Genomic DNA, 27,186 nt, shown 5'->3' on the forward strand with positions numbered 1-27,186 from the left:
TATCTATGTGGAGATTGGAATAGCCGATGTGGTGATATGCTAGACTATATACCAGGCGTAGATTCCTTACCAGAACGAAATGTAGTTGATTTTAAATGTAAAACGTATGGAAGTATATTTTGCGATTTTCTATCTGATATAAGCTGTTGTATACTTAATGGCCGAAATACGATTCAAAACGACTTTACGTACGTATATACTCGAGGATCTAGTGTAGTAGATTACTGTATAGTACCTTACGAAAAGTTACAAAATTTTGAAAAGTTTAGTGTAAGTCGTGCAAGTACCTTAGTCGACACTGTAAATGGCATCGGAAAATATGACTTAAAAGGAATTGTTCCAGATCATTCTATGTTATCATGGGAGATGTCACTAGACTTTTTAGTGACTGAAATAACACGTGAAAATACCAAACAGTCTGTTAAGACGAGGTACGACACACAAAATATACCTCAGGACTTTCTTTTGAATTCGGAAGCTATTTGAGACTTAAACAAACTTATTTTAGACCTTGAAAACTCAAATAAGTCACAAGTCGATTTAGACCAGATGTATTGTGAATTTGTTAAAGTGGTAAAATCAGAGATGTCAAGTAAACTTTCATGTAAAACATATATAACGGATGGATTTAATAACAAACTCCGTAGATGCAAAAAACCATGGTGGAATGAAGAACTAACTGTTTTATGGAATGGTGTTTGTAGTGCAGAAAAAATATGGATTAAAGCAACCTGTAATAAAAGTACGTTACATGTACGTCATAATTATGTCCAAAAGAGGAAACATTTCGATAAAGCGTGTCAACGTTCCAAACGCCAATACTGGTATAGTATGCAAGATGAATTAAAGAATTTAGAAGATAACCCAAAAGAATTTTGGAGGAAAATCGGGAAAATTGGAGTAGGAAACAACAGGCAAAGTATTCCAATGGAAGTGAAAATGGAAGATAATTCAATATGTACCGATCCGAAAATTGTTTTAGATAAATGGAAATGTGATTTTTCAAATATGTTGAATTCTGGAAATTTATATGAAACTACCGAAAAAGATGTTAACAGTTGCATAATAACCGATGATATTCTTGATAGTGAAATAACCAATATTTTAAAATTGTCAAAAGCGGGAAAATCTCCTGGTTGTGATGAAATTCCGATGGAGATGTATAAAAATCAGACAGCTATAAACGCCCTCACTCAAGTGTTCAACATTTATTATAATACAGGAATGATACCGGAACTATGGAGTAGAGGAATAATCACCCCGATACCGAAGAGTTCGACTTCCGACCCTCGGGACCCGATGTCTTACAGAGGAATAACATTGGCGCCAACTTCATATAAACTGTATTGCGGAGTACTGAATTCAAGATTACCTGTAAAGCTTGATGATCTAAATTTTATACATGATGAACAAAATGGTTTTAGATCTAATCGTTATACTATTGATCATTTGTCAACAATTACAACTATTATTGAAACAAGAAAAATGTGTAAAATGTCAACTTTTGCAGCTTTTATTGATTTCAAAAAAGCATATGATACTGTAAACAGATTTTTATTATTTTGTAAACTTGAGTCAATAGGAATTAGTAGTAAAATGTTGAATGCTTTAAAATCTGTATATCATAAAGTACAGTCATGTGTTAAAGTTAATGGGAATTTAACCCAATGGTTTGATGTTCAATGTGGTTTAAAACAAGGGTGTGTGTTATCGCCCATTTTATTCAATATTTTTATTAATAATTTAGTAAATAAGGTTAAAAGTTTAAATGTTGGTATTCCGATAGAGGAAGAGAAAATATGTATTTTGCTCTATGCTGATGATATTGTTTTACTGGCTGAAAATGAATCAGACTTACAGATGCTCTTAAATGTTTTTCATATGTGGTGTCATACACATGATATTAGTGTTAAAGATTATTCATTTTAGACCACCTTCTTTTCCAAGGTCTATTTATACATTTATGCTGGGTAATGATATCATTGAAATTGTAATACAATATACTTACCTTGGTTTACATCTTACAGAATTTTTAAATTATGATTTAATGGCAAAAGCTATTGCCAAGTCGGCAAGTAGAGCTCTTGGGTTATTGATCGCAAAATGTAAATCAAATGGTGGTTTTTGTTACTCTACTTATACAAAGCTTTTTGACACACTTGTATGGTCAGTATCGATTATGGTGCTTCAATATGGGGAACAAGAGAATTCTCTTGCATAAATGCTGTTAAAAACAGAGCGATGAGATTTTATATGGGTGTAGGAAAGTATACACCAAACTTATCTCTGTATGGTGATATGAGCTGGATTCCATGCAATGTAAAGCAATGGACAGCTGTTTTTAGATTATTGTCCAGATTTTGTAAAATGGACAATGATAGATTGAACAAAAGAGTATTTATATGGTCATATAAGTATGGAAATAAGCCAATTAAAAACTGGTGCTTCAGAGTGATGACTAAGTTTAAAGAGTATAATCTTGAACCATATTGTAACTGTGATATATTGTTAACTAAAAATGTAATTAAGGATATATAATGCTTAGCTATTGATTTATATAAAACTGAATGGCATAATAAGTTGGTTTCGAATGAATATGCCAAACTTCGTACTTATAAATGATTTAAAACAGAATTTAAGGTAGAAAATTACATTTGTAAAACTATTGCAGGGAAATATAGAAGTGCTTTTGCAAAATTTCGTTGTGGTGTTGCCCCCCTAAAAATTGAAACGGGCCGGTATCAGAACTTACCTATTAATGAACGAATATGTTTTAGTTGTAATGAAACCATAGAAGATGAGAAACATGTAATTTTGAAATGTCCACTATATGCAGATTTTCGTGCTGTGTTGTTTAGTCATGCAAATTCTTTTTGTCATGATGTTAATAGTATGTCAGATGATGATAAATTTGTATTTTTATTTAGTGATGAAAATGTTTATTTTTACACTGCCAAAATCTGCTATGATATTTTACTGAAAAGAAAATGTTTATTATATTCTTAACATTTGTTTACTTTTAAACTGTTTTATGTTATTCTTAACATTTGTATACTTTTAATTTGTTTTATGTTTTATATATGTATATATATATATGTAAATGTATATACCATTTTTTATAGTCTCTCATAACTCTTTTTAGAGTGGCTCTTGTTTTTAATATTGTAATATGTAAATTGTAATATTATGTAAATGTTTTAGAAGAGGTGAGACTCAAATAAAATATTGTCTTGTCTTGTCTTGTCTATGTTCCGGACCATATGAGTATTTGGACCATACGCGTATGGTCATGACCGTATGCGTATACTCATATGGTCCGACCATACGCGTATGGTCTGACCGTACGCGTATGGTCGGACCATATGAGTATTATACTCGTTTGGTCATTAACGGGCCGGACCATATGAGTATTTGGACCATATAGGTATTTTTTTCAAATAACATTATAAACGTATAATACAAAAACTTTATCTAAAATAGCAGTGATGGTTACGTGACAATTTATTAATTTTATAATCCAAAACTACGTGAAAATTAAATTTTGATGCGCTACATGTATTATAGTAGTTTTCATTGCTAGTTACATTATTGCATGTAGGCTTGGGTGACATTCACTTCCACAGGGTATCATAGCTTTTTTTACGTTACTTTGCAATTAATTTGTGCACGATCCTTTTCATTTACACCTTTTGTTTGCGAGTGAAAAACTAGCCTTTTTGCAGCTGCGTACAGTAATACAGAGATCTTTGGCCATCCTGATGTTTACGTTTTTTTAAGAAGCTTTAGATCTCAAATGTCGTAAAATGACTGCAGTACACCATATTCATAAGACATTTAAAATAAACTATGTTACTTTCCAGTGACTTCTTCTGTAACAGTTCATTAAGAAAGTTTTGGATAATTTTTTTTAGTCGACCCATATTGCCATTCACTTGTAATAACAAATCGGTTATGACCATCGGTATAAAATTACTATAAATTTGACAATTAAGTAAAATTAACTATGTATATTTCTTATCTTTCTATAGCTTATCTTTTTCTTAAAATATGATAAGAAAACTACCTATATTATTGCTTCTTTTTAATGACCGGTCATACCATCTGAAGAGTTTAGAAGTATTAAAAGCAAACTCAGTGTAACAAAGTGTTAATTACCCCGACCATACGCGTACGGTTGGACCATACGAGTATGGTCGGACCATATGAGTATATACCCATATGGTCATGACCATACGCGTATGGTCCAAATACTCATATGGTCCGGAACATATACATCTAATGTAATTATAATCAGATAAAAGTTTATTCTATGGACATCCATGAGTATTGCGATCACTGGATATTTACAAGAGGTCACACTGAGGTCACTTTGCATACGGAAAATATATCGGGGAATAAAGTAAACTTCTTCTAAATATGAACAAATTAAAGAATTTTCTTCAGAAACAAGTATATGTCCATTAGTTTTATAATGAAAACAATCCATTTAGTTATAAAAAAAAACATATTCATTATTTGTTTTAAATTTGAGGTTTCTTATGACTTTAAGTAAATCATTTTTTATTTTGCAAGATAAACAGTTCCATAAATTCAATATTTTTTTCAATTATAAATACAAAGTGTTTATGAATCGTTCATGTATACATGTGAAATACACGTATAATTCATGTAAATTAAATCATGATTACATTGCAATGCAGCATAGATGATACGCTAAGATGATAAAATATTCCACGGCGATCTCTTTGATTTTCACTTCCAAAGTAAAAAAGTAAATATTTTGTTTAAAAAACTGTGTGCATCTTTAATCATTATGAATAGACGAACGTGACTTTAACAACTCCTTCGCGAGGAATTGCCAGATAATAATACAGTCTAACTTGAGGAAATGTTAACTAAAATGAAAAGGTCAGAAAACGTACATATACGTACAATTGTTCATCATAGGTTTCCCACGAGTGCACAGGTGAATTAAATAAAAAAAATGATAAAAATCGTGTTTTCATTATCATAGCTAAAAAATGAAAGTTATAAGTATTGAATATTTCTTTTTGTAACTTTATAGGGTTGTAAAAGCGTTGACCGTGCGCACATTTTTAGAATGAAGCGCTTCCGCTTCCGCGCTTCATACAAAATGTACGTCGGTCAACGCTTTTACACCCCAATAAATTTACAAAAAGAAGCATTCAATTCTTAATTGAAAAATATCTTTAAAAATGTACACAAAATTATTATCAATATTTCCTAATTCGAAAGATAAACCTGCTTTTATAATAATACTTTGTGAATTTCAAAAGTTGCAAGTAAAATTAATTCAAAACATTTATAAAGTAGGAATGATTAATATAAGCTTGAGAAAATATATAGACTATTGTTACATTCGACCTGCTCGGGACATCGGATTTAAAGTCGAGATCGTCTTCCCGACTTCCCGTAGCTACTTATTTTTACGCCCTACAGAGACAAACAGTCGCTTCACTTCAGTAAGGATGTTTAATATGCACTGCAAGGCGTAAGCAATTCAGGGGTGGCCATTTGTCTATAAAAATAACCCTTAGGCTGCATTTATATTAAATGATGTTTTGGTGTAGCCAGACAAAGGCAGGATAGATCACGGATTCTATATATAGTCCCGTATTTTGATATTCAAATTCGAAATTCAGATTCCTATCGTTGTAGACTAATTTGTTTAAAAAAAATAGGGAGATGGGGATCAAATTCATTTGGTCAGACAATTCGACCCACCTTAAAAAAAAAGTCACGATAATAAATTAACGATATAAATAACTATATAGTTGTACATTTATACCGCTGTAAAAAGTTTACCCTCAATTAAGGCGTAGATTTCAGTGAATAAAAGACAAAGCATGCTGACAAATCAATAGGTTTCTGTACCTTTTTATAAAACTAGTAACTTTTGGATGAATATTATTTGATCCAATAACTGGTGTTCAAATATCAAAGCTACATATAACACCTTACCTTGAAAGCCTGTTGATATGTGCGCACCTCAATATGGTCCAAGAGTTATATATATAACAACCAATTCTTAAACGGGGTTTACAATTAACAAATCAAAAAACGGACTTGGAATAATAATGAATTGTGTCTGTACAATTGACAGTTCATAATCAACAGCTGCTGGTTGTTTGTTTCCTATCGTATCCCATTTTTCTTTCCGGTAAATCGTTATTAAGAAATAACGATGAATATGCATGCTTATGATTTAACTTGAAAGAATTGTTTTTGAACACGTCGTTGTACAATAACTTATATCAGAGTACTGATTTACTGTCTCTTCTTATTGTACACTTCTTTCGTGTCACGCGCAAAACTTCATAGCCCAGGTAGCACAAAAACATTTTATTGATATTTTTAAAATATATTACAAAATGTCACAAAAATATCATTCAGAAACATTTTTTTGATGTGATATTCTGGCTTTACTCATTTGAATTGCATATTTTCTGGCCTTGAAATATTTGTTTTGAATGTTTAAAGAGCATTATTTTTAAATATCTTGATTTTATATTGAAATAACATAATTTTGATATTATTCAGTCTCAATTGAAAATATCCAGATAATATATTTCAAATATCTGGACAAAATATCCTTTTCATGTCTGTGAAATGTTTTATGGATGTCTACCAAACGTGTTTTACAGTCTGTCAACCATATACTCATTTTATTGAAAAGATAATGCAATGAATTGATTGAATATTATTCAACTCTTTTTACCTTCTGATAGATGTGCAGTATTTTCACATTTATTGAGGGGGGATAGAAGGGGTCCTGATCCCGTAATTCGAATAAAGAATTCCCGGATCCCGACAGGGTCAATCCCGAAATCCCGATACAGGTCCTATACCCCCTCTTTACTCGACTGTCAATTGGAAAGTGTAAAAGTTTACTTATGTTTTTTTTTTTTTTATCTTTCTTAAAATTTTACTTATGTCAATGAATCATTGGTTTGTATTGTTTGAAAAGAAAATGAAAATGAAAATAATTTCAAATTGTATTTGTTGTTTTGGGCTGGTTTCAAATATTTTCTGTTTGGGCATAAAATTATTCAATAATTAAGATATTAAATACATTTAAATGACTACACAGAATTGAAAATATTAGATAAAGAGAATGAAGAGCACATTTTTTGTTAGAACATTTGATTAATATAAAGAATAAAATTTTCATTCTGTGGTATAAAGGGGGGATAAGTACTTTTAAAATACGTTGGCATATTGTTGGCACAATGTTGGCTTATATTTCAATATTAGCATGACTGTTTTAAAGACTTTGAACTAGTCAAAATACAAAGAATTTTCTAGTTCAAGGCACAGATTACCGTAGTCCTGTATGACTAAATATCATTTGATTTTTGACTGAGTCTTCAATGCTCTTCAAACACAATCGTTATTCGCCTTATATATTTTTCTTTTGACTTGATTGGAATTTTCATCAAAGTTAGATTAGAGTTGTTAAAACTTTTCTATCAAAAATGAGAAGACATTCATGTGAATGTGATTAAAAAAATATATAAAAAAAATATTTCCTTTTACATATCAAACATATGGCACACACATATCATTTTAATACAAACATCTGAAATACATTAATGTCGTACATCTTACAAACATCAATTAGAAAAAATATTATGTTATATGTTTTTAAAATATGTCTTTTTTCATATCAAAACATGTGCTTCACTCAAATATCACTAACAAACATTTGGAACACATGTCTATCATGCATCTCACAAACATCTATTAAACATTATTATCTTAAAATGCTAATGAAACAGTCTTTAAGTAATATTTTCTAAATAAAATCGGAAAATAAAATGTTATGATGTTATTGAAATATTCATTAGATATTACCATTTTTATATTTTTAATTAGGACAAGAAATTTATATTGATGTTACATCAAAAAGATATTTTATTTTACATCAAACCTATGCTTTACACAGACATTAATCAACAATGTTTTATAATTTTTTCTTTTACACATCTTACAAATATATACATTGTATATTAAATGTAATATAAAAATGTCCATCAGATATTGATTGAATATTGCAAAGAAATATCTCCTCGACATATAAGTGTTCTCTTTTAAAATACTGTCTATCAAACGTTTTAAAAACATCAACAAAGAATATTTTTTTTATTGATAAAACATGTTTTTATATTAGAAATCAAACATTGGGATGAAATAGTATTGTAAACATATCATTCATGCATAATTTCTGATGTAAAATAAATGTCTATAAAATATGTTTTTGTAAATATTTTTGACAAACATTTATATAACCATTCAATAATATCCTGAAAATATTATGTGTTAGATGGGAGGCAATCGATGACTAGTTTTTAAATTTGAATTTATATATAGCATGTGTATGTAAAGTATAAGTTATACTATTTTAGTTGAGTTGTTTGTGTGAAACTTTGTCACCATTTACAGTCTATGGAAGAAGCGAATCGATAAAAACTTTTCTTGTATCACATTGCGATATTGTCTAATATCAATTGTAAATATGCAGACATTACATGCGGAAAATGGTGTTTTCGGCAACGAAAAATAAAGAAAAACTAACTAAACTGTCAAATATGAACAATAATTGAATCTAAATATACATTCAGAAGTTAGTTAGAAGCAAACGTTTATGTCCGTGTAAAATTTGAAGTGCTGTGTTTTTCTTATATACATTTGTTCATAAATATACAAATGCTATATATTAGTTCTAATATCAATGCGATACTTTTAAAATATCATAGCGGTGTTTTTGTTTTATCAATATTAGTACTTATTAGTATTAATAATTGATTGCTGTACCCATATTTTGACAATTTTACCTTTTATGTTTGTTTTGTTTACGCATCGTTGTGAATATGACAGAATTTGACGAGACTGTCATACACGTGAGCGGTATAGCGCCATAAAACCAGGTTCAATCCACCCTTTTCAAAATTTGAAAATGCCAGTACCTATGGAGTTTAATAAACAATGTCGTAATCAAATAGCTAAGTATCAAAATTATTGTACCCATATATAACGTTTAGCAAATTTTATAATGAATGCACCGAAAAAATATATATCTGATATGCTCGCAACGCGCGCATGGAAGACTTGCATATTTTGGCGTTAATATTGATTCACCTATAGGGTCTTTGCATCGGAACTAAACACATTTATTCAAAAACCAGTTGTTGTCATAACACGGGTTATGTTCTTTTCATATATGTTATGATGGTATGATACTAAACCCCTAACGGGAAGGATTGTGCCTGATATTCATATGATGAAATCATAATCTTTCAATCAGTTTAATTGAAGTCTGGAGCTGGCATGTCAGTTAACTGCTTGTAGTCTGTTGTTATTTATGTATAATTGTCATTTGTCATTTTGTTTACTTTCTTTGGTTACATTTTCTGACATCAGACTCGGACTTCTCTTGAATTGAATTTTAAATGTACGTATTGTTATGCGTTTACTTTCCTACATTGGCTAGAGGTATAGGGGGAGGGTTGAGATCTCATAAACATGTTTAACCCCGACGCATTTTTGCGCCTGTCCCGAGTCAGGAGCCTCTGGTCTTTGTTAATCTTGTATTATTTTAATTTTAGTTTCTTGTGTACAATTTGGAAATTAGAATGGCGTTCATTATCACGGAACTAGTATATATTTGTTTAGGGGCCAGCCGAAGGACGCCTCCGGGTGCGGGAATTTCTCGTTACATTGAAGACCTGTTGGTGACTTTCTGCTGTTGTTTTTTCTATGGTCGGGTTATTGTCTCTTTGATACATTACCCATTTCCATTCTCAATTTTATTTCTTTACTGATAACAATGAAACTAACTTGTGACAAATATGAATCATCATATACTGTCCTCGTTCAGATTGATTCGACAAAATCTGAATTACTTTTGAATCTCCTTTTTTATACAAATTAGACCTTGGTTTTCCTGTTAGAATGGTTTAACACTAGTATTTTTTTGTTCCTATATAGCGTGGTATTCGCTGTTAGCCAAGGCTCCGTGTTTAAGGCCCTACTTTGATCTATTATGGTTTACTTGAAACAAATTATTACTTATAAATAACTGCTTTCCAGTCCTCCAAAAACGTCATTTGTGTGCTGAATCTTTTGTAAAGTGCAATATGAACTAGCACTTTTTAAAGCTTTAACGGCAACGGCAGTTATGATGGTACAAGAACGATTACGTCAATAAAAATACCAAATAAACAGCACTGAACGATCTAAATTCATAAATATAGAAAAGGTATATACACATTTCTAACGTCAACAAACATTAACATCTTATTTATTTGTTTTCTAAACATTTTTTTAGTATTAAATGAAGAAATGAATTTATAACCAGCGATACGGATTGTTATTTTGCACTAAGAAATGGTCGCGTATTTAAACGATCGGTAAACTAGTCAAAAACGAAAGTCAAAGCTCTGTGGCAACAATACCAGGGGTACAATCAAAATCACGTGATGGATATACACACACCGAAAGTAACAGTCGAGCAGACCGCTTGAAAGGTAAGTAGTCGTATTTACTTGTTTATATCAATAAAATTTAATAAATAAGGTAGTGCACCGAATGTCGGATACTATCTAGTTTTGAAATACACAATTATCCTTGCTGGAAAGCTTGCAGTTAATGCTAACACTTCGACACAGTTCCAAAATTCCACCAGATAACTGTGTCGAGGTGTTAGCATTAACTGCACGCTTTCTGGCAAAAACAATTGTGTATTTTAAAACTAAATACTATCCGACATTCGGTGTGCCAACTTATTAATCAAAATTTAATTGATATAAACAAGAAAATGCAACTACTAACTTTTCAAGCGGCGAGTTCGACTGTAACTTCCGGTGTGTGTATATCCATCACGTGATTTTGATTGTACCCCGTTTATACATAGGAACGCCCTCACGGTCATCGCGATGTAAAAGAGCGTCCACGCGGCGAGCTAATTATATTCATAGAATAATCGATTAACCAACGGGAAAAATTTTGATATCCAAATCCTTCTCAATAATTTTTTCTATGTTTATGATAAATACATTTTCTGTTTGACAAGATTTTTGATTTTCGTTGTATCTGAAATTGTTCAATTTGTAGTCTGAGGCTACTCAGTTGGTACCTTAAAAGTTCGGGACATCAGCATTTGTACATTTTAATTTGTTTGAAATATTTATGTTACCATTTGAGTATTCATTGTTATTTAAAGCTGTATTGTATTGGATTGTTTAAATGAATGTTTCTTTTTCTTTTAAGTAATGATATATTTTGTCTATTTTGACATTACCCGTGTGGATAGGCTAAAGCAGTGTGACCTCAAGGGTAGATCCAGCCGTTTTTAAAAAGGAGGTTCCGAATCCAGGATAAAAGGGGGTTCCAACCATATACCCCGTTAGGTCAACCGGATCCCCCCTGGATCCGCTACTGAACCTAAATTAGAATCTAAATGACCGGTAGACTATTTACAAACGCATTTAAATTCCGCCATTGCATCATCACTTCAAATAGAATTAACCTGTTAAACCATGTGATTAAAAACAATAGACTGAAAAGGTTGTTAACACTATCAATAGGGTCAAGCAACATTTTCAAAATGATAAGTTAATGTAAGCGTTAATTTTGTTACAGATTCGAAATTTTAGTGATATTGATCCTCAAACATTAAGCCGGTCATGAACTAAGTTTGTGAATTATGTTTGCGGTTTTCTTGACATGCATTGCAACGTGTCATCATATTCATTTTATATTAGAAAACTATAGCAGTTATATTAGAAAAGAATCTCATTCACAAATTTTTCATATTAAAAAAACATCGCTATGTTATAAAAAAAACCCATCATTGATATAATAAAATATAGCGGTATCTTTGACTTATACGTGATTTTGACTTAGCAAATAATTGAATTCATCTCAATTGCATTCCACTGAATTTGCTACATGATATGTATTGAATGTATTGAATGTGTACATCTACAAATGATAAATCGGGCATTTATATTTCATTTCTTCAACAATTCAATGTTCTCGTTTAAATACACCTTGCTTGTTATTACATGAAAAAAATCATTAAAATTATACTGTAGACGTATGTCGTGTTAAATGTCACCCTGTTTTAAAAAAAGAGTCATTACTGTATACCAAGAAATATGCCTTTCTTCGTACAAATGCTAACATTCGTCTGAAATTTCCCACAATGCAACTCCTTGATATAAGACAATATCGCTCGTTGATATAAGAAGTTTTTATCGATTCGCTTATTCCATAGACTGATTTATCACCCTGTATAACCCCGATACAGATGAAACCGGACGTTGACGCGTTCGAGTCGAGCACACCGTATAGCACTGAGTTCAGACAGTAAGGAATTCATACTTTTAAAGACAATCCAATATCTATTCTTCGTATATTTTGCACCAATATATTCTTTGCCATAATACTCATGAGTTACTAAAAGGTTTTTCAAAAATGTGACATTTTTTTTATACAAACATCAAAAAACGCACGAAGATATCAATGATAAAACATGCTTGGTATTTTTAAACATTCAAAACTTTATGTTTCTCGTACTTCATAGTTTTTAAAACATACATTTTTGGAAACTTCATAGTATAAATCAACAAACTTATAAAGATCGTTTGTTTATGTTGTATCTAGAAACAAAAAAATACACGTTTTAAAATGTCTCTATTTTCATGTTGTGTACGCTTCGTTGTCATTACACCTTTTTATACTGTACGCTTCGTTGACAAAATATTGCGTTTGTCAATGAATTTTGCATGTATTAGATTATGCTTTGATATGATTATAACCAATATGCATGTTTGAAAATAATAATTTACCATCATAACATGCAGACAGCAACCCATAATGTCAGTTGTATTGTCGAAAAACACTTGGAGGAAATTTTTACATTTAAAAAAATCCTCATGTATACAAAAGTGTGAATTGGTAGGAAAATACAATAACTCAACAGATGCAACTATGACAAAGCATACACGTCCGATTTCTAATTTCATAGTATATTTGAAAGTGTTTACCATACAACAGTCAATGTACGGTTAGGGGGTGGGTTGGGTGCCCGCTAACATGTTTAATCCCGCCATATTCTGTATGTGCCTGTCCAAATCCAGGAGCCTGTAATTCAGTGGTTGTATATATTTTTTTGTTCACACTTTTGTGCCAAAATTGAGCCGTTAGTTTTCTCGTATGCACTGACTTCATTTTTTGTTTCGGTGTGCTTAATAGCGGTGTGGCCTTTTTCATTGCTAAAGGCCGTACGATGACCTATAGTTGTTCATTTTTGTTTCGTTTGGTCTCTTGCGAAGAGCTGTTTCAATACCGCATCTTGTATTTGATATAGAAAGTAATCAAATATAATCAATGGATTATAGGTTAAGCCTTTTGGCCTGAATCTCAGAGGCGGGTCCAATGGGGTCATAGATTATCATAGAGTTACATTAAGGCTCAAGAATAGGTGTATGCAAGGAACATGTAACTGATAGCCATCAATAGTAATACAGTTACTTTAATGTGAAGATATAAAGATGAAGAGACAACACTCAATATAAACTGGTTTGTTTTCTTTAATTATGTTTTTGTGTTTGTTTAATTTTTATGGTATAAAGATTATGCTTAAATTCCTCGAACATTACAGTCTTTCTACTGTGGTGCAAAAATCTAAATGATTGGTCAGGTCATTCTGGTTATTATAAACACCTTTAAAGTCTATACTCACCCATATGCATTTCATTAAAATTTTGATTTATTTCACAGAAGACCACATGGACCATATTTATATTCCCCAGTTACCCTTGGCGTCATTGGTAAATTATGGGTTGAGCAAAGCATCAATCACCAACTTAACCTTAGACATTTGCTGTGTTTTTTAATTCTTTACTGTTTGTACTTAACAATATATGGACCCTTTTATTTATTTATGACACGCGTTCGTAATGGCTGATTGTTGGTTGCTTAACGATCACTTGCAAATATGCCATGCATGTTCAGGATAAGCACAAAGTAGCAACACATACATGTAAGTCCTGTGAGGAGACCCTCCGGAATAACGTCAGGGACGTTTGGATTGCCACTGGATAAAATTATGTATATTTTATAAGGACACAAATGGTGCCTTTCAACAGGCTATTTATAGACCTCTCTTGAAGCTTTTGCAGGGGTTCGGACTGTGTAGTTAGCGTGGTACTCTCTTTACACGAGACATTGGATTTTATATTCCCATTCGGACAGGACGTGACTGTGTACTGTTACATCCCACACAACTAAATGGGTGGCCAACTTCAGTCAGTTTTTACTGCCGATCGGAAAAAGACCAAAGTGATCATAACTTATAGCATATCTCACAGTCACCCTTCACCAAATTCTTTCATAAATAAAAAAACAATTGGCCGCAATATAGAAAGTTTTGCTCTACCTGTTAAATCAAAACATCACTTAACATTATTACAATTTATGCACACTTATGAGAACTCATAATACCGTACATCCTCTCGATACTGTTCATATTTGGCATTGCACAAGTTCGTGCGTTTTATTACGTCTTTACCTAAAAGCGTACGATATACTGATTAAAACACTTTGGATACACGATTTACTTATTAGTTGTAATTCGCTTTGAAATAACTATCAGTTACTACAATTACTCCTTTGTCGATATTTTATGTATATGGTTTTTGTGCCTTGTACCGACATTTTGAGTTTAGCCAATTGCAACTGAACTTTTTTATCATGTTGTGCTGTTACACCAGTGTTCTATGTTAAGGAGAGGGTTGGGGGCTCACATGTTTAAACCTGCCGCACTTTGTTTTGTCGGTCCAACGTCAGAATCCTGCAGTACATGTGTTATATAGATCTGTCATTTCATAAGTTATTTACCGTTAGTTTAATCGGGGTTTTTTTCATATTTTTTTTCATATCGGGGCCTTTTTTAGGCGGCGGTATGGTATAGGTTTTCCTCATTGTTAAATGTTGTACATTGGACTATAATAGTTTATACGCCAACTTCATTTAAACTTTGATGGACAGTTGTCTCACTGGCCATCACATCACATCTACAAAGCTCCGCATGTAAAAAAAAAGTAATAAAAAAATTAAAGCAGTTGGAATGCCATCTATGGCATTCGGCAAATTAAGTTCAACGAGCTCCTTCATGTATGTCTGCTTTCGTCTAGGCGAATTTGGACCAACATCGGCATTTGGAAGAGCCTCAAATTGTGAAAAGGAAGTCATTAAAGTTTTAATGACTGTTCTATACTTTTTGAAACTTTCTTTTCTCTGGAATATATTTATTAGCTGTTCATTTCATCTGGAAAAACATTGAAAGTCTCAATTTTCAATAGAAACATTCCAAGCAGATGTACGCGAGTTACATATTTCAATTTTGGCTTTGTATGACAGATATTTTTAGTTCAACTACTTTGACTAAGTTAACAGATAAACATTTACAATAAAATATAGAAAAAGGGTCGCCGACACCATCTCGAAAACCTTGACAAGAAAGTGTTTGTCACGGTTTTTGTCAACGAACTGTACAGTGATTATTTCAAAACGCACAACGAACGCGACACATTTGGTGGAACGAACAATACAGTCAGAGAAAATTTATTTTGTATGATATTGCGTTTATTCTAAGTTATAGGGCACATTTGAAGGCACGTATTAATTCAATGTATAGTTATTTAGTATTGCTTAAGGTATAAATACTCAAAGGTGTATGCACAAAAAGATATTCAGCATTGTTTACATCGTAAACCGTATGAAATTGCACCATGTCTGTGCGTTTTGCATCTAGCAGTTTAATCAAACGTTTTATACAATATCTAAAACTTACAACAACTGTATAATTGAATAAAGATACTAACATGCTCATTGACATATTTATATATACTCAAATAAGTTCTAGAGAGACATTCAAAGTTATTGTCATCCCAAATGTTGTCCTGATTATCGCTTCGAACGCGTCAACGTCCGGATTCATTTGTATCGGGGTTATACGGGGTGTTTATATTTTGTTTTATTTGCTAGCCTATCACAATCAAGTGTCCGTGGATGAATGTAGTTTCAACACATTTTGATCACACGGAAAAACAGAAAACGTCATCAACAAAAATAAATCACAAACAGCTCACCTAAACTCAACTCATCGGTTTAGGGACAGACAAGAGTAGGACAAAAATGGACGAAGATACAAACAAAAGTTGTTTTGATAACTAACAATAATACTGTTATTTTTATCTATCTGACCCGTATTATTTTAGAAAGGCTTGTGAAGGTAGTACGAAATGTCGTTTATTTTGAACGTTGCATACGTCAAGCTGTATTTGGTGAAATTCGTAATTTTTTATTATATTCTCAGTTAAGGTGCTGTTTCTAAGCATAGAAAATTAAATACGATTTAAACCTTGTCTACAAAACATAAGAATGAATTAAATTCGAATGAATACAGTTGGGAAATCTACCATGTTTTAATCAATTATAAATTTGATGAACTGAAATTTACATTAATCCGTTAAATGTTCTTCTTCATACTGTGGAAAGTTATTTCGATTATTTTAAAAATCACTGCAGACATGTGACATTTGTTTTACCTGGTTAGTAAACATCAAATATTGAAAAAATTACGCTCTTTTGTTTTCACATTGAACAAAAATGATGTTCCAAACATGTCTTTTCCCCCAATTCAGATGTACTTTAAGTTTTCAGAAGCTCTAAGAGATTCATTCATATCTTTAGCAACATTTCTGGATGGCAATCGTGCATGTTTAAATATTAGAAGATGTGGTATACTTGACAATGAGAAAACTATCCACCAAAGTGCAAAAATTTTGTAGAATTTTGTTTAACCTTGCATTAAATAAACACAACCTCTGGCACTCAAGGTGAGATCGCTACCACGAAACCATCGATAGGATTGGATATAGTTTTACTTAGAAATACTTTGTGAAGGAACTGTAGTTTTTTTCATTTGAATGAAGATGCAGGACTTTGTTATGGCCAATGAATTAACGAAACATAAACTATGGCATTGTCTTTGATTTATTAGAAATCAACGAGAAGAACATCACTTGAAATCCTTCGTTCAATAGTTTTTTTTTAAAGCCACAAGGAAACAAAGCCCTAAACAAATGTTGATACTTTCAATTCTTTATTAACTAAATGTTTTACAACATATAGGTACATGTATAAACATTATATAATACTAAATAATCATTAAAAAATATTACGATCATGACAATACAGACAGAAGTATTAAATACACAAAACATGAATACATATTAAAATAATTCTAAATAGCAAATATATGTAACACATCTATTACAAATCTTCTTCTTCTTCTTGTCTCCGTATAAACCTTTTTTTAAATAGGAACACCACCATGAGTTATGGCGTATAAAGGAGGACATTTGGAGCCTGTATCGGTACAGATTAATGTGAGCATTTGCTACCGAATTCCCCAGTCAGGCCGTGTCGGGTCTTATTACCAGAAAGTTAACCTTCCCCAAACTTAATACAATGCAATCAAATAAAACATACTAAACTCACACACTAATCAATTTACTTAAACAGTAATTTCTGAGCTTCAGTGCTCTAAATATATATTTTCCTAAGTTGCACAAGTCTTTTACATTAGCAGTGCTTAATAATTGTAAAGTTTATAACAGATGGCTTACACATTCACGCAAATTTGAATATAAAAGACGTGATAAAATAAAATGCATTTCATCCTCAATATAATAAATACACAATGTACAGGTTATAAGGTTGCTTTTACATTAGAATACCTTCCCTTCTCTATAGCTAGATTATGTGATGATAATATAAATTAAACAATACACTTTATGTAAATTTTGGGTATTGGTTTATAATTGAACACGTTGTGCCTGCATCATTTGTATTTTCTAGATATTTTACCCCAAGGAAGCATGTAGAACAATGCATGTTCTTGGTTTATGTTTGATGGTAAATGTGAATATTAGAAAAACTGAAGACAAAAAAAAGCTGTACTTCTTTTATGACTGAAAATCATCGATATTTCCTGAAGTGTTCATGATATTTTAGAAAACACTTTAAAACCATTCGAAAATATTTTTTGGGGGATGTTTGGTTTTCAGTGTTATTCGACTACGTAATTAAAGGATTTGGCCTACCATTTTGTGTTTCTATTCGAGCACCACTAGTGAGTCTTGTAAAGTCTTATGTACTGAAATATTGTAATGACTTGGCCAAGCAAAATTCCTTGGAAACATGTGTATTTTCATATCGAGCACCTGTTATTTGCTACGATTCGATGTTTGGCTATTTTAAAGTTTGACACCGGTTCTCACATTTTTAATTCAATTCATTATGTTTTCAGTGTTCTATGTAATCCGTTTTCCAAGTGTAAAACCATTTTTATTGTTGTATAAACGAGATAACGTTTGTAGTAACAAGGGGACAATTTAAGTCCCAATCTATTTAAGTTATTTATAAATGACTTGCCAGAGTATTTAAAAGAAAGTGAAGACCCTGTTATACTTAATGAAAAACCAGTTAATTGCTTATTATATGCAGATGATTTGGTCCTTTTATCAACATCTGCTAATGTAACACAACACATGGTTATTTGGAATAGTAGTTTATTAACGCCCGTCTGGACCAGTGTCCATAACGGACGGTCTCCTCCATACAGTAAAATACACAAGTATATATACAGAATATAAACAGTGTCAAGGTTTCTATTAATTTGACCATTATAGTCTTAAATTAAAAGATACAGGGATGAATATCTATTAAGTTGACTCTAATTGACATGTTTTGGCCAACCTGGAAATTAATGGTCAAAGAATACACGCATGTCCAGTGTTTTAACTAATTGTTATTGCTACATGTCTCCACATGGTATGCAATACACGTATGTCCAGTGTTTAACTAATTGTTACATGTCACCTCATGATCTGCATGTAAATATTTCATATGCAGTAGCGGTCAATTGAACAACCTTTTACAAGGTCATGATTTTCTTAATAGATATTCCCCTGTATTTATTTTATTCAATTTAATAAACATTTTAAGAATATATAATCATCAATATAAATATAAATATATTTTATATATATTTATATATATATATTTAGCCTATCATATTGTCACATTCCTCCCTTTCTTAAGAAATATAATTTATATTTTAGTTAAAATCGGTGACAATATGAATACTTGCAAATTTCCCTAAAAACAACAAAAATATTCATAAATAAAATCATTTCAAAAGTTCAACAACATCTAAATGTTCAGCAATGTATAGTTCATACAATTCTTGTGTGAACAACTAAGTTCGTAACATCAACTATTGGAACTTCTTATTCCTAGAAAAAGGCGCAACCATCAACTGCGGACCGTCTTCATAACCCCGACTCCAGTGAACTGCTCCTCTGATCGTCGTTGTCAACTCCAACAATCCATCTGTTTATCTGCAACGCCAATTCCCGTCATTTAGAAGTTCTGCAATTATTCCGACTTGCATGTGATCCACCATCCATCGTTTTTAACTTCGACGTGCATGTGATCCACCATCCATTGTTGAAACTCCATCCTGCATGTAATCCACCATTCGTCGTTTATAACTTCGACGTGCATGTGATCCACCATCCATTGTTGAAACTCCATCCTGCATGTAGTCCACCATCCGTCGACGTGCATGTGATCCACCATCCGTCCTTCATGTGATCCACCATCCGTACTTCATGTGATCCACCATCCGTACTTCATGTGATCCACCATCCGTCCTTCATGTGATCCACCATCCGTCCTTCATGATATCCACCATCCGTTGTTGATTTACTCCTAACTGACCTAGCTTACCTACTCTGTTAACTCAGAGTCCCTGACTAGGTTGCTCAGTTATCACCGGCTGAAACATTACAGGCAAATCTACCTGTGATGCTGTAGAACAATTCCCTCTACCAATATAGTTATGTGATCGTATAGTTTTATGTACATCTAAACGTGTGTTGTGTCCAATGATTAAAGCCAATATCCAATACTAGATAATGGTTCTTAGTAGCTGGTTCTAGTAATGGTGCAGAAGCTATCTCAACATCTCTGTAGGCAGTACCATTGCCCTCAACATCAGTTGACACCATTTGATCGCCACCAAGGTATCGTGTGACTATTTGAATCTCTCTATTACTAAATTCTCTTGGCTAAACACCTATTATTACACTTAAGAATATTTTAATAACAAATACCTATAAATATAGCAACAAAAATAAAGTAATGCATTTACTAAATTTGATAGTTCAAAGTCGTTCTCAAGTTCTAACTGCTTTTTATCTATTTGAAATAAGAACCCAAAAAAAATTTAAACTCAAATACAAAAACAATAAAACTAATAAAATAAACTTTTATCTAGTATTAAGAATGAAAAATTATTTACAATGAGGTTTAACATTCAACCAACACTTTCCTTCCTTTTTCATAAACAAAGCTGTGATTCAGAGATTACTGATATTTATAGGATTTCTTAACAATCAACAATTTTTCAGCGAGCAATCTGAAGCGAGAATTAGAATGATTAATCAAAACAAAATTATTTTATATACACATATATTTATTTAAAAACAATCATCACGAAGCCTACAACTACGATATGTTAGTCGTTCATTTTATTAAAATAACTAGAAATGTTTGAGAGAAAGTCAAACATTAATTGATTTTTCTTTCAAACTTTTGAATTTTCGTTTATTTTTATTTCGTATTTTGATTTTATCAACAGGCATGTCTTGGCTACTTTCTAAATTATGTCTATCAGAACTATTATCATTTGTCATATCCCTTAAACTGGAATTTATAAATGACCTTATGTTCTTTTATGTTTTCTCATTTTTTCTTGGTTTGCTAATTTTCTTTTAATTCAATCAACATCACATTAAAATATTTGCGGAAGATGTATCGCGTCATTGTTTATAACGATTAATCATATGATACTTATTTCCATATTTTAAATCCTAAATTGTTTTCTTATGAACACATTTTCATTTCTAACCTTTAGTATAGATTTATGTACTCTATAAATAATCCTTTGTCTCATCTATTGCTAAATACTTTTAAAACTTATAAAACCCTACATTTCACTAAGAGTGGAATTAACAATTACTAGTATATCAATTTTTATCATTTAAGCGCTATTTTCTGAAGATAGGTCCGTCATTCTTTAAAAATACCACAATAACTGTGCGAAAATAAAGGTTTGGATTCTAAATACCATAGAATATTTTGTTTCTCTAAACAAATGTGCTTACGCACTTACCAAACTGCGTCAACCATATTTGAACAACCATATGATTATAACATCGCAGAAATACCCTTAAATCCGTCGCCAAAAGTGTGCTTATGAAACTTTCTTATACCAATGTATATAGGCGCATATATTTTAGAATAACTGATTGTCTCTTCAGAAAACAGATCAAAATATGAATCAAAAATTAAATTATTTTATTCAAAATCAATATATATTAAATGTTTTGATATTATCATTATTCCTGCATTTAATTACTTTAAAATATAACCAACATCTTTAAAAAAAATTTACCTACTGTTATTTAATTCTTAAATATTAATATTCAAGTGTTGTTTTTTTTTCTTATTTAAATATCTATTCTGTCTTTTAAAAAACAGCATATAAAAACTTCACATTATATCATTACAATATGTACGCAAAACTTATATATTGACTTATACTATCAAGTACCTACAAAGTTGCCAGTCTTTTATAGTGACTAAAACAATCAAATACCTATCATAAGTACCTTCACCCTTATCATAATGATAACATAAAAAAAATATCAATAAAAAAATAAAACCTTCACCATTGATTTATAAGAAAAATAAAAAATATCTACATTTTCGCTTAAAAAAAACCCATTATCTAATAAACATTTTTTTAATGAGTTAATCAGCATCTTGATCATGAACAATTGTACTCACATCTGATACACCTATTCCTAATTTGTCTGATTTTGAACCATCAAAGCTTTCAATCGAATTAATGCCTTTTTTTTAAATACCTTTTGAGTGAAACTTTGAACTTTGAATTTTGAAAAACAGACCCTGCATTAAATTCTTGTCTAGCCATTTTGAGAAATTAAGTAAAGAGTATCAAATAAAAAGTCACTTTACCTTATAATCCTTTGGTCACGGTTAACCAAAAATAACCACATGTAACACAACACATGGTTATTTGGAATAGTAGTTTATTAACGCCCGTCTGGACTAGTGTCCATAACGGACGGTCTCCTCCATACAGTAAAATACACAAGTATATATACAGAATATAAACAGTGTCAAGGTTTCTATTAATTTGACCATTATAGTCTTAAATTAAAAGATACAGGGATGAATATCTATTAAGTTGACTCTAATTGACATGTTTTGGCCAACCTGGAAATTAATGGTCAAAGAATACACGCATGTCCAGTGTTTTAACTAATTGTTATTGCTACATGTCTCCACATGGTATGCAATACACGTATGTCCAGTGTTTAAATAATTGTTACATGTCACCTCATGATCTGCATGTAAATATTTCATATGCAGTAGCGGTCAATTGAACAACCTTTTACAAGGTCATGATTTTCTTAATAGATATTCCCCTGTATTTATTTTATTCAATTTAATAAACATTTTAAGAATATATAATCATCAATATAAATATAAATATATTTTATATATATTTATATATATATATTTAGCCTATCATATTGTCACACTAAAGGATTGCAAACAAGACTAAACAACCTAGAAAAATATTGTAAAGATTGGTGTTTAAGTGTAAATCACACCAAAACAAAGGTTCTGATATTCAACAAAGCAGGCAGACACATTTGTGAAAAATTTACTTATGAAAATATGTTGATTGAGAGTGTAAATAATTATAAATATCTTGGTTTGCACTTTAGTGCATCAGGGTCATTTTCATATGCTCAAAATGAACTGTATAAAAAGTCCTTGAAGGCTTATTATAAATTGTACAAGAATTTATTATCACTTAATCCAAGCATAAGTACCAGCTTACATGTATTTGATCATACCATAAAACCAATACTCCTATATGGGTCTGAAATATGGGGAACTTTTAATCCATTCTCAGCAAGATTCAGAAATGGAACTTTACCATTTGAAAAAATCTATTCCAGTTTAAAATGTGAGCGACTACATATAAAATTTTGTAAACTGGTTTTAGGTGTTCATAAAAAATCCATGAATTTTGGAATTTTATCCGAGCTAGGACGATTCCCACTATATTATGATGTGATCAAATCCATGTTAAATTACTGGTATCGCTTGGAAAATCTTGATTCCCAATTTTCTCTTCTTAAAGATGCTTATGTAACATCACAGAATCTTTCTCACTCAAAAAACCCATCTTGGTATGGCTCTATGAAGTCAATTCTTGAAATGATCCCAGACATCAATCATCTATCTTCACCATTACCAAAAATTAATAGCTTCAAAGCTAATATGAACAAAATATTAAAATCATATTTTATAGACTTGTGGAACACTGAATTGGTAAAGCATTCAGATGGTAAACTTAGAACTTATGTTACATTTAAATCAGTTTTTGGAAGAGAAAAATATCTTTCCATTATTGGGAATTTTGAACAGAGACGAAGCTTAACAAAGCTCAGAATTTCATCACACCACTTAAGAATTGAGTCTGGAAGGTATCAGGGTACTCTCCTAAATGACAGAACTTGTACTCGTTGTAACTCCAGAGATGTGGGGGATGAATATCATTTTTTATTCCAATGTGTTAAATTTAATGATGACCGCAATCATCTATTTCAAGACATAACTAAAAGTTGCCCCAACTTTTTAACTCTTAACGCAAGAGATAAACTGATATGGCTTATGAACACAGAAGATAAGTCTATTCTCACTGCTGCATGTAAATTTATTTCGAAAAATTGTTAATTATGTGGCCTTCTTGTCTGCTTCAGACACGAGGAGGACTGTGTAAATACCACAGCTCCTTGAGTACCGCCCCTTGGTGTCTGTTGCAGTAGGGAAACCTACACTATTCTCAATACCTGTTTACTGCAGTATATGTTATTTGCTGTGAATATACATAAACTTTTTTCATTTGTGTTTGTTTTTCTGCATCAGATACGAGGAGGATTGTTAGAGCTTTTAAGATCACAATCCTAGAGCATCGTCCCTTGGTGTCTGTTGCAGCTTTTTATATTTATACATTTTCAGCAAAATATTATAAAATCAAGTGAGAAAAAAAATAAAAAAAAATAAAAAAAATAAATGGGGTTTGCCACATCTCTGGAGTAGCAACTCTCAAATACTTTTTTATTTAACAAATAATATCTGTATGACTATTTCAGTAGTTTATTTTACAATGTTATGTAAAATATTGTATGTTGTATCAATCATATATGTTATGTGTATATGCCCCCCCTGGGGACCTAATTTGGAAAATAAAACTTATCTTATCTTATCTTATCTCATCTGTAGTAAACTTTCACTTTCACTTCAGTCGCCATTTCCGGCACAATGATTTTAGTGTATTGATTATGCAAATGAGGTGACCTGTGTGTAACCTCAGTGAACTTTATGTACCACTAGCGTAAAACAGTGTATGAATACTACAGCGCCGTAGATTGATTATTCCAGGATTATTGTATTAAAATGATATTGTTTGTGATTGTAAATGATACTAAGAGGATTTTTATGTTCCGTAAACATGTTGTTTACGTTTTTATGTACTTAATTCTAGCAATCGGGGATTATTTTCGTTCTTGTCAGGCCCGTTCACAGTTCCCCGTTCGTTTCCCCGTTAAGAACCGTTCGTTACCCCGATAGCCCCGTGATGTATATAAGAGGGCCCTCATGGGGTTTTTAAAGGCAGTGCTTTAAGGCCTGACTTTTAAGTCATGAGGTTCATCTTTTCATACGCAATCCATGCTGGGGGTCTTTTGGCCAGAAATAGATCCGGAAATGTTCGAATTTCTCCTCTTCTTTTTATGGTATGATATGGTTTTTGTTTCTTTCATTTACATTGGGGACTAAAGAAACGATCAGTGTGTATTGTTCGTTTTATAGAACTTGTTATAAGTGTGTATTTTGCATTATAAGCAGTCAACCTGACTACAAACTATCATTATTTGTATATTCCGTGTGGAAAGAGGTCGGGTCAATTTCAAGTGTTATCTGACATCTAAAGATTCTTTAATTAGTTCAGACGTTGATATAACAATGAAAAGTCGACTGAACATGATTAATATTGCATCTTCTATAATTCAAAGCGGAATTCGGTTTATGAACGAGAAACCGTAAAGCGTTTTCAATTTCGGTATTAGTTATGTATGTTATCTACGTATTATCCTGGTTCCTGGTACTACGTTCCGGGTATTAGCTATTTGATATATTTGATGTGTAACATTACAATCGGGTACCAGCCAATCTACGTGTGTATGTGTACATGATTTACCGCCAAAATGACCGACTTAAAAAATAGTCCATAAACGTTCCGTATAATGATATGCAAATTCATAATTAATCGTAACTTTTTTTTATCTTTGTATAATTAATATAACAAAATGGATTCCACAAAATTGAAAATAGCATTATTTTACGAGGATTTCTCATATTTTTTTCACTTCCGGGCGCAGTAATACGTATGTTTTGAAGAAGCTCGAAGAATTTGACAAAGTGAATTGAGAAGGAAACGGATAGATATACGTTCTTGCTATCAGGTAAAACAATTTAAATGTACAGAACAAACACATTTACTTAACACAAATAGTACAGGCTTAAGCTTTTTATTGTCTAGCTTATACACGACTGTAGTCAAGTGTTTAAACGACGGCGGTGACCTACAAGGTACGGGTCATACTGGGTCAAGTCTAAATATGTAAACATATCCACGTGCTATTAGGTAGAACGCATCGTAATGCAATATCTACAATTTTTCCTCCTTTATACATCGTTTAACCAGATATATTTCTCCTTTTTACATCGTTTAACCAGATTTATTTCTCTTTCAAATCACTTAAACACGGGTTGTATGTACGTATCTTTTCTAGTGTTTTCTTGTTGTTATTAAAGTTCATTTGTTGATGTTTAGAAATTTTTGAACGACTGAACACAGGAGTGAATGAATGCAACAATTATATATACTGAAGACTTGGGCTGTACAATGATAGTGTACGTTTATCATACTGATAATCATTATAGCAGTAATTATGTTAATTTAGGATGTAATGTCTAATGACAGGAATTCATGAGCTATGCCTCAGGCTTTCTGAAAAAATATCAATGACAATGTAAACAGGAACAAAACATTGACACGAATGATGCTCTCTTCTATGTTATATAGTTATTTAGGTATATGTGTTGCACAAGTTTCAATTAAACTTAAGTTATAAAACTTTTTTTCAGGGCACAAACCCACTTTAAAGAGACTTGTCTACTGCTATACCCATCCTATTTTCATGCACCATTTGCAAGCAAGAGACTGAATGGTTTGCAAAATTAAAAATCAGGACGGTGTCCAATTAAAACAAAAGAACTAAACTGGATGAATATTGTAGGAGAAATCTAGACATGCTAGAGGAAAGTTTTGATTTGTGAAATTGGTTTTCCTGAAAAGTCATTCATCCTAGCCTGCAGAAAGGAACTATAACTGTCCACCACCAACTGACGAGCTAATGTTGAGCTTCACATATGGAATTACTCAAATACCATCAATGTCTATGTTTTCAGCACAAATTTCACAATTTATGACACAGCTGTGCTTTTTTTTATACCGTTAAAGAGTTGTAAACTAAATTTTATTTTATAATCAATAAATATATATTATATTAATTGTGTCATCTAAGAACAAAGTCTTGTATTTTGCCAAAAGATGCATACTAGTGAATGAAAGTGGTGCAGTTCATTTTGCTTTGGTATATAGAATTGAATTACAATTGTTCATGTTATTGGAATGCATATAAAAATAAGGAGATGTGGTACAATGTATATGATATTAAGTGAGTTTATCAAGCAAAAGTGAATAAGAAATAGGTATAAGCAGTTACAGGTACTACTGTACAATCTCAAACAAGGAGAAAAACTCATACCGTAAAGAGAATTTCATATTTACAAGTA

The 27,186-nt window shown here is 31.6% G+C and overlaps 1 protein-coding gene across 1 annotated transcript in view; it reads right to left on the reverse strand.

The window, feature by feature from the left end:
* The window catches only part of LOC134705646 (mucin-19-like), a 49,280-nt gene extending 29,112 nt beyond the window's left edge, over positions 1–20,168 (reverse strand). The window contains exon 1 of the mRNA XM_063564366.1: positions 20,070–20,168. Coding sequence (XP_063420436.1) covers positions 20,070–20,168 — 99 coding nt within the window. The remainder of the gene's footprint in view (positions 1–20,069) is intronic.
* Positions 20,169–27,186: the final 7,018 nt, after the last annotated feature.

This window comes from Mytilus trossulus, chromosome 2, assembly GCF_036588685.1.
Source record: "Mytilus trossulus isolate FHL-02 chromosome 2, PNRI_Mtr1.1.1.hap1, whole genome shotgun sequence".
Lineage (NCBI taxonomy): Eukaryota > Metazoa > Mollusca > Bivalvia > Mytilida > Mytilidae > Mytilus > Mytilus trossulus.